Below are 12,542 nucleotides of genomic sequence, written 5' to 3' on the forward strand. Positions count from 1 at the left end.
CAAATGCGGCATGATACCACTGAACTTGACTCAACGCTTCGAGTCTTCTGACATGGACGATGCCGTCCCGGGTCTGCCGTCGATGCTGTTTCTCCGACCCCAATTGCGGGGCTGCCTCTTGAGGAAGGCGCCAACGGAGCCGAGGTAACCTTCGTGTCTTAGGAAGTAAGCTTGCTTTTCCCCCTTGGACCAGAACTTGATGGCGTAGGACAGGGTGTGCATGGTTTGCGGGTGACCGCCGATGAATGATCCGCCGAAGTAGATGTGCTCTAGGTTGTGCTTTTCAGCATGAAGGTAGGCGATCTGACCGATATTGTTGCTGGAATTCTTGTCAGCATGCGGTGTAATAGATAGCACGGATTGGGGTATATATGCGTACCTGACAGCGTACAGGAGACTCTTGCTGACGTCTTCTGGCCTGAACGTCCTCCCATACTCGTACGAAGACTCCTTGAGATTACCGGTGTCTTCCGCCTCCTGCTCGGCCTGGCGCTTCATCTTATAGACCTTGCCGAAGCTGCTGGCGATCGTGGTGCTCTTGAGACCAATCTTACCGTAGTCGGTGCCGTAGATATCTCCGACGAGCATGTCGACTGCAGTGTTGTCTCCTTGCTCAGCAAGTCTGAGCATGTCCTCGAACGTCCGCGCGCCGGTGAGCAAGGAAAGCAGGCCCCAGAGCGTTCCACCGCCCAGCGAAGTGCCTCCTACACGCTCGTACTGTCGCGGGCCGGACACCTTGACCATTGACACGCCGGAGCCGATGTTGACCAGCAAGTAGGGGTATATGTTGGGGCGGGCTGCGATGAAGCGCATTGGCTCCTCTTGGCTGTAGGTGAAGACCTCGTGGGGAATTTCGGTGATAAAGAAATCGAGACCTGAGGCGCATGTCAGCATTCGACTGCGCGAGGACTGCGAAAAGGGGGCGCACCTATGATGAGGCACTCCATCTCGTCTTCTCTCACCACCTCTACCTCCAGAGCGCCCTTGATCTGGTCATAGTACTTGAAGGCGCCTCCGCCGGTGGCCATGACGCAGAGATCCGAGGGTCGCGAGCCATTGATGATTTCATACTTGAGCTTCAGCTTGCGCAGGAAGTCAATACATTCGTCGATGCGGGCGGTCTCGAATTTCAGAAAGTTCAAGCGGCCGCCCAGTTCCTTGGACGTGGGATCGCGCGAAAAGTAGACCAGCTTGGCCAGCGATCCGCCAATCTGCATGCGCACACGGTCAGCGAGCTGGATCAGGGCGCGCGGAGCGCAAAGGGAGGCTCACGTCGACTGCGATGTGGCTGACGACAGCAGTGTGGTTGGGCAGGCGGATGTCCTTGGAGCCGTGCTCATGCTCGTAGTCGCTCTCGGGCGACTCGGGAGTGCGCGGCTCGTCGTCGACTATGAATGCGCCCTGGACGTTGATGTAGACGTTGCCCGGGTGCTTGATTGTGGGGTCGTCGTGCAGGTGTGCGGCGTCGTGCGACAGCGAGGGCGACATGGTGGTGAGCTGCTGGACTTTGCGCTTTGCTTGGTCGGCGGCGGCGAGGAGTCTTGTTCGTAGGCTGGCTATCGAAGGCGATGCGACCGGTGACGGCGAGGAGCAGGCCGGAATGACGGCGGGCGAGGGACGCGATGGCTGTGCGAGGTTCATCTGTCGGGCGTTGGGCGACTAATCGGCGACTTTGCTGAGGGCTGGCGGGCGACGGCTGCTGTGCAACAGGCGACGCGTACGAGGTAGAAATTGCTCTGGCGATCCATCTCCTTCTGTCCGATAGTCGGTTGGTGAAAGAACCATTGTACCTACGGCTACGGTGCAGTGTTGAGCACAACCTCGGACGTGCGCCCCGTCCGCTGCGGGCTCTCCGCACCCGAGGCCCCAGGCGCGGTCCGTTCGGCGAACCCCTCGCTCCCCATCATCATCGCCCTCCACGAGCTCATGCCCTGGCCCAGTCCGACCAGTGTCCCAACCAAATCTCGCCTCACCGCCTGCTGGTTTAGTGCTCACCCGATGCCGGGCTTGCCCAATGCGATGGTCCGAGCCGCCTCTCCGAAGAGTCCGATGCTGGTATCACTTTTAGCTGCCATAAATAGTAATCGTACAGCTGCTCTATCCCGAACAAATCCAATCCGCAAGCCGTGCCAGAAACTCCGCGAGCTCCAAACCATCCCCCCCAGATCCCTTTTTACATGCAAACGTCTCTGATTCCCGACGGTCCCTGGTCGTTGTAGTCCGTCCTCGTCATGTAGCCCTGGCCCAGTCCTTGGTCTACAATGAAGAGCACCTTTGCTGCCACCTGCGCTCCGAGGAACACCGCCTCGTCCATGCCGACATCCTTCCACTCCGGGAAGTATTCTGGCGCCTTGACCAGCTTGATGCTGGTCGGCGACTGTCCGTGGCCCGAGTGCGTGTTGTGCGAGTGCATTCCGCTCATCGGGCCTGGTGTTGAGCCTTGGCTGGCATGCATCATCTGCGGGTTTTGTGCTGTTGTAGCTGCGTAAAGCAGCGGGTTGACTCCGCTGCCCGTCGGCTGGCCAAGTCCTGGATGCTGGGGTGTATTCGCGCCCGTTGCCGTGGGAGTCGAGAGATTCGAGGGAAGCTCGGATGTGAAGATGGTTGCCGATGAAGGAGAGATCAGATATTTGGTGTGAAGCATCGCAACGAGAGCCTCCTTGAATCCTAAATGAACTCATTAGTATATGCAGTTTGAAAAGGGCGCAGCACGCTTACCTCGAATCCTGGCTCCGTTTCCGACAATGATCAGAGAATCCCATAGCTCGCTACGCTTGTTGACCTCGTCTACGGCGGAGACTGTGCGATGAATGGTATCCGCCAAACACTCCAAAATACCACCAGTTGCGGCCTGGAAGCGCTCCACCCCAACCTCGATTTCTCGACGGATCGGACCACGAGTGCCGGAAGGTGCAGATGCTGTGCCGTTGGTCTCGACGCCCGTCATCGCATCGCCATCATTGTCTGCCTTCCGGTGGGAACCTTCGTCTAGTGCTGCTGCCGCGTCCGCCAACTGCTGGCCACTGGTAGTGTCCTTGAGGGCATTGAGCAGAGCATGGTCCTCGTACAAGAATGTTGCCTTTTCTCGTTTGGCATTCGGCAAGCGCACTGGCTTGTTCGCCGCCTCCTTGGCAGCATCAGCACCCTTCTTCTTCGCCGCAGCCTTTTCTTGCTTCTCCTTCTCCTTCTTGGCCAAGAGCTCGTTCATCTTGCCACTTGTGACGATACTCGCCACATCGAGTACACCCTCGCTCTCTTCGTCTTCCTTCGCTTCATCGCCAACCTCAGTATCGGCGCCAGGACCGCGGGGAGCGTTGCCAATGGTGGCGGCGGCATCAGGACCGGAGCTTGCCGCACCAGTCGATGCCGCAGCAGCAGGATTCGTGACACCGTCGCCACTGTTTTCTCCGGAGCCTGGCAGTGGGGTGTTCGGGGGTAGGATTTCACAGATGGCATTCTTCTTCAACTGCTCGCACATTTCCCAGTTGAAACCCTTGGGCTTCAGCAGTTCCAGAAGCCGCCGCGTCATGGCGTCTCCTCCACATTCGGACACAGAAATGGCCCTGCCAGTCTCATGCATTATGAAGTCGCTGATGGCAGTAACATCGGCCTTTTGGTAGCCTACGTCGACAACGGTGGCGCTCTGAGTGCCGTAGGCATAGGCGATGGCGGTTGCCGAGTCCATGATGGTAAAAGCGGGCATCTTGAACTTCTCAAAGAAGAACTGAGTGAGCCTCTCTTTCTCCTTGGGAGTCCACGCCGGCTGGCCAACCAGCAGGATGGGCGTATGAAAAGGCGGGTTTAGAGTGTTGTAGACGTGGGTCATGAGGGCGAAAAAGCAAGCCCAATTGACGATGCGGCCCTCGACCATTGGCCACACGGCGCCCTCGTCGGAATCGTGGTCCTCCTCGTAGATTACATCGTCGTCGGACTCAGCCTTTTGCGCGTCGGCAGCGTCAAGCTTGGCGCCGTCCTTTCTGCGGACCTTGTAGGGCTCCCATTCTCCATCCTTCTCGGCAGCGAACATGCGCGACTTGATGCGCAGGCGGGCGGGAGTGAGCGACTCAGGAAGGCCGAGCTGGGCGAGGGTGGTGTGCGAGCCGGGCGCGATGATCTGGAAGCCGGTTAGCCTGGAGGTGCGCAACAAGCAGGGTAGACGCACGATGAGCTGTTCATCTTTGAAGGGCGGCATGGTTGCGGGGCCGCGGAGGCGTGGGAGAGCAGGGTGGAAGGCGGGCGAGAGAGAGTCGCGATGCGCGAGGTCGCGTCGGCGAACGAAAGTCGTGGCTGCTGGTGGTCCAAGCTCGGGAGTGGCCGGGGTCGTGGAGCTGTCAGTCTCGCAAGCTTGTGACGCCCGCCGCGAATATCCACTTCACCGGTCATGTCTGCAACCTGCCTCCCGCCATAGTAGCGGTGCCTCCCTCCTGGTCCTGTCGTCGGTCTCGTCTCTCCGCGGCGGGCGCACCCTCCGCCATGTCTTCCAGCATGGCTTTGAACGCCTCCCAAGCCGCCACCGCCGAACTTCAAGCCGCTTCCTCCAACTTCGGCCTCCTCGCCCGTGTGCTGCTTGGGACGGTGAAGGTCATTCCCGGCGTGCTCTACTGGATCATCACCTTCACCACCATCACCCTGCCGACATGGATCTTCACCCTGGCCTCGATGAGCTTAACCGTCACCATGAACGCGACTACGCTGTGAGTTCCCCCGAGCTTGCGACGCCCCCCAGACTAACCCAACGATAGACTGTTGCTGTTCCTGGCCGTTGGCTCCACCGTCAGCTGGTTCGTTCGCTATCGCTTTCTGAACATGTACACTCGCTTGCCTCCGGAGCCGCAGCGCGAAGAGCCCCACGTCGAAGTTTTCCCCGACACTCAGGAGGGCGATTCCAAGCGCGGTCTGTCCAACTATCTTGATGAGTTTCTCAGTGCCATCAAGGTTTTTGGCTACCTCGAGCGGCCCGTCTTCCACGAATTAACTCGTACCATGCAAACTCGCAAGCTGATAGCCGGCGAAACGTTGCTGCTGGAGGAGGAAAAGGGCTTCTGTCTGGTTGTTGATGGCTTGGTTCAGATCTTTGTGAAATCCAACCGTGATGACACCGTCCTTGACTCGGGCGTCTCGGAATCCAGCTCTGATGATGAAGACGGGGACACTCGTGGACATCAGCAGGGTTACCAGCTCCTGACCGAGGTCACGAATGGCGCCCCTATGTCATCTCTCTTCTCGATCCTGTCCCTGTTCACTGAGGACATCAAGCTCCGTCATGATGAGGATCAAGGCATAGACTCTGCTCCGCCTACTGCTGGAGGCCCTCGCCTTCAGCGTGCAGACTCGCAGCCCTTCACCGGCACACTCACTCCCCAGTCCGAAAACTTCACCAACAGTCCGCAACAGATGCCTCCGATGTCTCCCAGATCTGAGCTTAGCGACGCTCGTCGTGCTTCTACCATAGCCAGTCCTACTGCCGGCGGCCGGCTCCCCCGAGTGCCTTCTCTTTCTCTTGATACTGATCAAGCCCATGGACTCGATCAGAGCACGGCTTCCCGTAAAGCTAGCGAGTCCAAGCCGAGAAAGCAACCCAAGTCTGCTCATCCTGATATTGTTGCAAGAGCTACCGTTGATACTACCATTGCCATCATCCCGGCTACTGCTTTCAAGCGCTTGACGCGTATCTATCCAAGAGCAACTGCACATATCATACAAGTCATTCTCACTAGGCTTCAACGTGTCACTCTGTCAACCGGTCATGCTTATCTGGGACTGACCAGTGAAGTGCTTCGCATTGAACGTCTGATGAACAAATACACAACCTACGATCTTCCGGGATTTCTCAGAGATGCGGCCCTTCAGAGGCTGAAAGACAAATTTTTAAAGGTCGGTTTGCCATTGCATGAGAAAAAGCAATGCTGACCAGCCCCTAGGAACGAGAACGCATAGGTGACGAAGACGGAATGAAAGGAATTGCTCTTCACAACCCCGCTACTCATCGGAAAAGGTCCGGAAGTGGTTTGAGGAGAGAAGTGCATACTCGACTAGCTCCAGTTCGTCCGACTTCTGCAGCACCGACCGAGCCAGCTCCTAGGAGAAGTGCTACCATGAACCCTCAAGCTTCACAAGAGAACGTTAGCGCCGGTAAGTGAGGTTCTGGCGATGCGATTCTTTTGCTAATTTCATGCAGGTGACTTGTTGACGAACCATCATGTGCCACGAAATAGCCGTGGACGTCTGGGTAGTTTCTCTCAACCATTCACTCCGCCTCCTCTTAGGCGCGATGGGCGTACTCCCTTGGATTCCGGGTCATTCAACCCGTTTGCTTACACCAGTGCCCGCATTCCTCTTCAACGACAAGAATCCATGGATGAAGATGCTTTCTTCCGTGAATCCGTCCTCGACTGCATGTTGAAGGCTATTGGATTGACCAACACCCGGAACGTTGTCCCCAAGACGGATTCTGTGGAACAATCCCCTCGACTTGTTTCATTCGACTCCAAGCGTCAAAAAGCGGTCTTTAGCAATGCCTTCGGATTCCTCGACCCTTTTGAAGGATCTGTCGATGCAGACACGGAATCAGTTGCCTCTGTTCCTCTTTCCGCTATCAGTGCCACCAACAGCAGAAGCATTCATGAGGAACTGGTCAACGACGTTGAAATCGTCTTTTTCCCCAAGGGTTCGGTTTTGGTTGAGCAGGGCGAACGCAATCCAGGTCTTTACTACGTAATTGATGGGTTCTTGGACGTGGGCATGCCGGTTGATGAAAAGGAAGGCGATTCTGATTCCCGAGGCATGTTCCCTAACGACCACACCTCCGGACTGGACATTGGGGACCTGTTTGGCACCAACCTACACAAGACTCCAACTAATTCCACTCTCGGTGGCACCACGCGTGAGGCTGGAAAAAAGAAGAAGCAACACCGCAAAAGCCTGTTCCTCACAAAGCCTGGCGGTCTGGCGGGGTACTTGGGCACCGTCTCTTCTTACAGGTCTTTTATCGATGTTGTCGCCAAGACCGATGTCTACGTTGGGTTCTTGCCGCGCGCTTCCATTGAAAGGATCGCAGACAGGTATCCGGTCGTGTTGTTGACCATGGCCAAACGCTTAACGACTCTCCTTCCGCGTATGATCCTGCACATTGACTTTGCTCTGGAATGGGTTCAAGTCAACACAGGACAGATCATCTACAACCAAGGCGATGAAAGCGATTCGATCTACATCGTCTTGAATGGTCGTCTGCGTGCAATTCAAGATACGCAAGATCAGGGAATGAAGGTCGTTGGCGAGTACGGTCAGGGAGACAGTGTCGGAGAGCTTGAAGTCTTGACGGAATCAACAAGGCCTGCGTCGCTGCATGCTATCCGCGATACCGAAGTTGCCAAATTTCCAAAGACCCTGTTCAACAGTCTTGCTCTCGAGCATCCCGGAATTACCATCAAAATCTCGAAGATCATCGCCAGCCGCATGCGGTCGTTAATGGAGATGCCACTGCACGACGCAGCAGCTGAACGCACGTCCGCTGTCAAGAACAATGTCTCGTCTACCGCCAACCTGAGAACAGTTGCGGTTCTTCCCGTTACTGGAGGAGTACCTGTGGTGGAATTCGCCAGCAGACTTGTCAATGCTCTTCACCAGACCGGTTTACCCAACAGGGTTGTGTCGCTCAACCAAGCTGCCATCTTGAATCATCTTGGAAGACATGCATTCAGCCGCATGGGTAAACTCAAGCTGTCACAGTATCTTGCCGACCTTGAGGAAAAATACAGCATGGTTCTTTACGTGGCCGACACCAATGTCAAATCTCCATGGACGCAGACTTGCATCTCTCAGGCGGATTGCATCCTCATTGTCGGTCTTGCAGAAGGTTCGCCAACAATTGGCGAGTATGAGCGCTTCCTCTTGACTACGAAGTCCACGGCAAGAAAGGAGCTTGTTCTCCTTCATTCAGAGCGCTACTGTCGACCTGGCCTGACGCGCAAATGGCTTCGTAACCGCATGTGGATCAACGGCAGTCATCACCACATCCAGATGTCCTTCCGCACCGCCCCTGAACCCATCCATCCTACCCACCGAAGATTTGGTACCGCGCTCAAACACCGCGTCCAAGTGTTGCAGGCTGAGATCCAGAAGTACACGTCAAGACGTGTGCGCCAAACTCCCCTTTACTCTGCCGACACCCATCACAAAGGCGACTTTCACAGACTTGCCCGCCGTCTATGTGGAAAATCTGTCGGATTGGTTCTTGGAGGTGGTGGCGCCAGAGGTATCGCGCACATCGGTGTTATTAGAGCAATGGAGGAAGCTGGGATCCCCATCGACATTGTCGGGGGTACCTCGATCGGCAGCTTTGTCGGTGCACTCTATGCCTGGGATGCGGATGTTGTTCCCATGTATGGCCGGGTCAAGAAGTTTGCAGGGCGCATGGCCAGCATGTGGCGGTTCGCCTTGGATCTGACATATCCATCGTAAGTCTCCATTTCCGGTTTTTTTAAAGAAAAAAAATCTCTAACTAACGGCACAGCGCCTCGTACACCACTGGCCACGAATTCAACCGCGGAATATTCAAGACATTTGGAAACTCGCAGATTGAGGATTTCTGGCTGGAGTACTACTGCAACACGACTAATATCTCACGCTCGCGCGAGGAAATCCACACCTCTGGTTACGTATGGCGGTACGTCCGCGCATCGATGAGTTTGGCAGGTCTCGTCCCCCCGCTCTGTGACGAGGGCAACATGCTTGTCGACGGCGGCTACGTCGACAACCTTACCGTCGCACACATGAAGCAGATGGGCGCCGACACCATCTTCGCCGTCGACGTCGGCTCGCTTGACGACGACACGCCCCAGCAGTTCGGCGACAGTCTCTCTGGCTTCTGGGCCCTCCTCAACCGCTGGAACCCCTTCAGTGCCCACCCCAATCCGCCCACCCTTAGCGAGATCCAGGCCCGTCTGGCATACGTCAGCAGTGTTGACGCTCTCGAGCGCGCCAAGAGTATCAAGGGCTGTCGCTACATGCGGCCCCCGATTGACGCATACGGCACGCTCGAATTTGGCAAGTTCGACGAGATTCACGACGTTGGGTACAAGTTCGGCAAAGAGTTCCTCGCCAAACTACGCGAAGAAGGCGAGCTCGGCGGCGTCGAGGAGGGCGAGAAGGAGCGCCAGCTGCGCAGAACCATGGCCCCTCGGAGAGCCAGTATCTAGTCACAACCGTGATGAATGATAAAGGTCCGCATTTGCTGATAGCGTTGATGCATGGATCGGGAGACTCGTGCTTTCTGGTATGCTTTGCTTTGTAGAATACGCTTCCCTTTCCTTGCACTCTTCCTCTGTAAAGTCTAGAAGCAAATATCTAGACATACACGCCAATTTGAAGATTGCACGAATGTATGCAGAGGGAGACTGCTGGACACGTAAACTTTCGTTGAGCGATGCGGAATCATCGTGAATATCACGGCCGAACAGTATAAGCTCGGGGCGAATGAAGAGACAGGGGTAAGAAATACGTAGATGACCTCAATTTATAACTCGCTCAGGATGCTGCGGGAGAATTATTGATTTAGGGAACTACTCATGGGCAGGATTGAATGAAACAGTTCCAACCTCCAAGGCCCCGATGCACTATCTCCTCCGCGACGCAGATCCACTCTCACCTCCACTGCCACCTCCACTTGGCTTAGCGCATTCCTTATTAGGGAATTTGCCATCTATCATTCCTCGCTAACATCCAACCACTAATGGTGTTGATTTTCCGGTCAATAGATAAGCTCCAATAAGCGTGTAGGGAGGTGGGAGTGGATCTGCGTCGCGGAAGAGATAGTCTAAATGGAGGGTGGATGCAACCCATATTTCCCATCCGCTAATTCTAAGCTTCGGAAATATCGTCTCCAGCGTCTGCATTGTCTTCGTACAAACCGAGATCAATGGATTGAGTGGCACCGCCTTGTGTCTACAGCGTGTGCTCCCTCGTTAGCATGGGTTTGCCAAAGAGTGTTGGGGACTAATCACAACCTCGTCCGCATAAAGTCCGTCACAGGATGTTCTCGTGACTATCACTCAGGAAATTTTAAAACGAATGATTCAAAAAAAAAAAAGGAAGCTTGATGGAGCTTTTATTCTAGGATAAATTCTATGCTTCTGCAGAATATAACTCAGGATCCTATCGGCATCGAATTCAAGTCTCTATGTCTACTCGGTAGTGAGCGAACCGCCCGCGGTATCACATCCCAATAAATTCATCCGTTTGCAATGTCCACTCTATTGGTGGTACCGATGCACCTCACCCTCCTGCACGATGCCCTCGCCGGCCATGGCAATCTGCCTCTCCCTCCTCTTGATCTTCCTGTTCAGCCACCAGTACTGCAGATTGGCCAGCACGGCAAAGACCAGGCCGACGCTGGTCAGGGCGACAATGGAGGTCCATCCCGTCTCGTACAGCGGCTTGTCGCTGCTCTGGAACAGCTGGCCGCCGACGATGCCGGCGGCGTTGGCGGCCATGATGAAGAGGGCCATGGTGATGCTGCGCTCGCCGGCGGTGCGGGCGTTGAGGGCGAGCCAGGAGCCGTTGACGGCGTGGTAGGTCATGGAGAAGGAGAGGGCGAGGGTGAGGACGGCGTAGCGGGCGTGGTTATCTTCGCTGTGGATGAGGGCGCGGTTGGCGATGGTGACGGCCCACCAGATGAGCACGCCGAGCAGCACGAGCGGACCGCGCTGCCCGAAGTGGTCCGCCATCAGGCCCCAGCAGACGTTCATGACCAGCGCGATCCAGCCGCCGACCGAGACGAGCGCGTTGGAGACCAGCCGGCCGTAGCCGAAGGAGCTGACGAGCGTGGGCGCGTATGAGTTGAGCGTGTTGTTGGGCGCGATGGCTGTCAGTGTGAGCAGGAGGTGGGGATACACCTTCCAGTTCGAAAGCTATGAGGGTCAGTGATGGCTCATGATATGCTGAAGGAGGGAAATGATTACAGCATAACGCAGCTCTGCCCAGTCAATCCACTTCTTTTTCTGCAGTTTGCGCGGGTCATCGAAGATTATTCGGCGGCGGAGGATGTCGGCTTCGCGCTCGGTGAAGTAGCGGAATCCAAAAGCGCTCTTGGGCTCGAAAAGACTCTTGGGGAATAGGACAGCGAACAGAACCCCGACCATGCAGGTGAAGAGCCCCTCGATCTACACACATTAGTCTATAGGGAGCGAAGGGCGGGCGTGGAGAAGACTTACAATGAAAAGCCACTGCCAACCGGCAAGGTTTGCTACTCCTCTCATATGCAGACTAAGCTGTCAGCACTCGACCGTAACGGCGCCATTTGTCCAAACTTACATTCCATAGCCAATCAGGCCGCTGCTCGCAACAGCAGTTAAATTACCCAGGAAGAAGATGGAGAAGCGTTTGCTCGTCTCATTTCTCTTGTAAAACATGGAGATTGTGTAAAGACCGGCAGGGATGAAGCCAGCCTCACATAAGCCAAGCAGAATTCTGGTAACCATGAAAGCTGCCAGACCCTTTTGGAAGGCTTGGAACGTCGCAACAAGCCCCCTGGTATGGCGTCAGTCGGCCCAAGGCGTGTCGTGATTGGCTTCCCCAGACTTACCAGGCAAAGATTTGGCCACTGATCCATTTTTGCGGGCCGATCCGGTAGAGAATAAGGTTGCTTGGGATCTGTGGATGCTTAGCTCCAAGCCATACTACTTCCGGGGGTCGTGGCAATACCTCCAAGATGACGATGCCGGCCGAGAGCAGCTGTTGGCCAACGTTGAACTGGAATTGCGTGATACCCACGTCCTCCATGAAGTAATCGGTCAAGGCATTACCACGGTTGGGGCGTCAATACGAGAAGCACAGACTGCGAAGTGGAAGCACATACATGTTCCCCCGGTCTAATTGGAGAGCGTAGAAGCCAAGCACCAGTAAGGGCATCACAACCATATCCAGCCTGGCGGCGTCAGCTCGGCACGGCACGCAAATCCAAGGCAGCATACTTTCGGACCAGCTTCTTCTCCTCCTCAGCAGTCCAGTCGATCTCATCGTTCTCGCCGAGCGACGGGCTCTGGTCTTGAAGATAGTCGGTTACCGGCTTCTTCTCGAAGGGGTCGTCTGCAGGGCGGGAGGCGGGATCATGAGAAAATACCATCTTGGCTGGAAAGCAGCGGCTCGAAATCAGACGATTCGTCCTTGGGCGAGAAAATGGAAGAGGCAGCTGCGGGCCAAGCGCGCGAGAAGGACTCGACGCGGCGGGACACGGCAGCCCTTAAAAAAGACATGGCTTCGCGCAGAGCATCAAATCTGGGTCCATCGGACTCGCGGCCTGATATGCCCTCTGCTGGGGGCCTGCCATCTTCTTGCATGCTGCGGTAACCAGACTCGCGACGGGGTTCGGTAGGGCAGGATGCGACCGGGCAGCGAAGCGGCTCGTGTGGGGCGATTGCGCATGCGAATGAAGCACCGGGGCAAGTTTGGCGGCAGATCTGGTCTACGGGACGGGCAGAGGTGCAGTTGCAACGCGTCCGCCGAAGTCAGACTAAGGGGACGTGTCGAATGGGAGCGTGACGTAC

The 12,542-nt window shown here is 55.9% G+C and overlaps 4 protein-coding genes across 4 annotated transcripts; 1 reads left to right on the top strand and 3 right to left on the bottom strand.

The window, feature by feature from the left end:
• Positions 1-30: 30 nt before the first annotated feature.
• LTHEOB_5358 (Pantothenate kinase) lies at positions 31-1,641 on the bottom strand (the record flags this gene model as incomplete). Its single annotated transcript, XM_035514494.1, has 4 exons — positions 31-319; positions 380-875; positions 929-1,211; positions 1,273-1,641. 4 exons carry the CDS (start codon positions 1,639-1,641, stop codon positions 31-33), a joined length of 1,437 nt encoding a protein of 478 aa, XP_035373648.1.
• A 532-nt stretch (positions 1,642-2,173) lies between these two features.
• On the bottom strand, positions 2,174-4,192 carry LTHEOB_5359 (Chromatin remodeling complex subunit protein; the record flags this gene model as incomplete). The annotated part of the gene is made up of 3 exons (XM_035514495.1): positions 2,174-2,667; positions 2,719-4,114; positions 4,163-4,192. 3 exons carry the CDS (start codon positions 4,190-4,192, stop codon positions 2,174-2,176), a joined length of 1,920 nt encoding a protein of 639 aa, XP_035373649.1.
• Positions 4,193-4,485: 293 nt separating this feature from the next.
• On the top strand, positions 4,486-9,197 carry LTHEOB_5360 (Lysophospholipase nte1; the record flags this gene model as incomplete). Its single annotated transcript, XM_035514497.1, has 5 exons — positions 4,486-4,694; positions 4,743-5,874; positions 5,922-6,132; positions 6,179-8,456; positions 8,513-9,197. The coding sequence occupies 5 exons, from the start codon at positions 4,486-4,488 to the stop codon at positions 9,195-9,197; spliced, it is 4,515 nt and encodes a 1,504-aa protein (XP_035373650.1).
• Positions 9,198-10,250: 1,053 nt separating this feature from the next.
• Positions 10,251-12,121, bottom strand: LTHEOB_5361 (MFS transporter; the record flags this gene model as incomplete). Its single annotated transcript, XM_035514498.1, has 7 exons — positions 10,251-10,907; positions 10,959-11,159; positions 11,211-11,262; positions 11,311-11,526; positions 11,582-11,649; positions 11,701-11,748; positions 11,978-12,121. 7 exons carry the CDS (start codon positions 12,119-12,121, stop codon positions 10,251-10,253), a joined length of 1,386 nt encoding a protein of 461 aa, XP_035373651.1.
• Between the last annotated feature and the right edge of the window lie 421 nt (positions 12,122-12,542).

This window comes from Lasiodiplodia theobromae (assembly GCF_012971845.1).
Source record: "Lasiodiplodia theobromae strain AM2As chromosome Unknown scaffold_15, whole genome shotgun sequence".
NCBI lineage: Eukaryota > Fungi > Ascomycota > Dothideomycetes > Botryosphaeriales > Botryosphaeriaceae > Lasiodiplodia > Lasiodiplodia theobromae.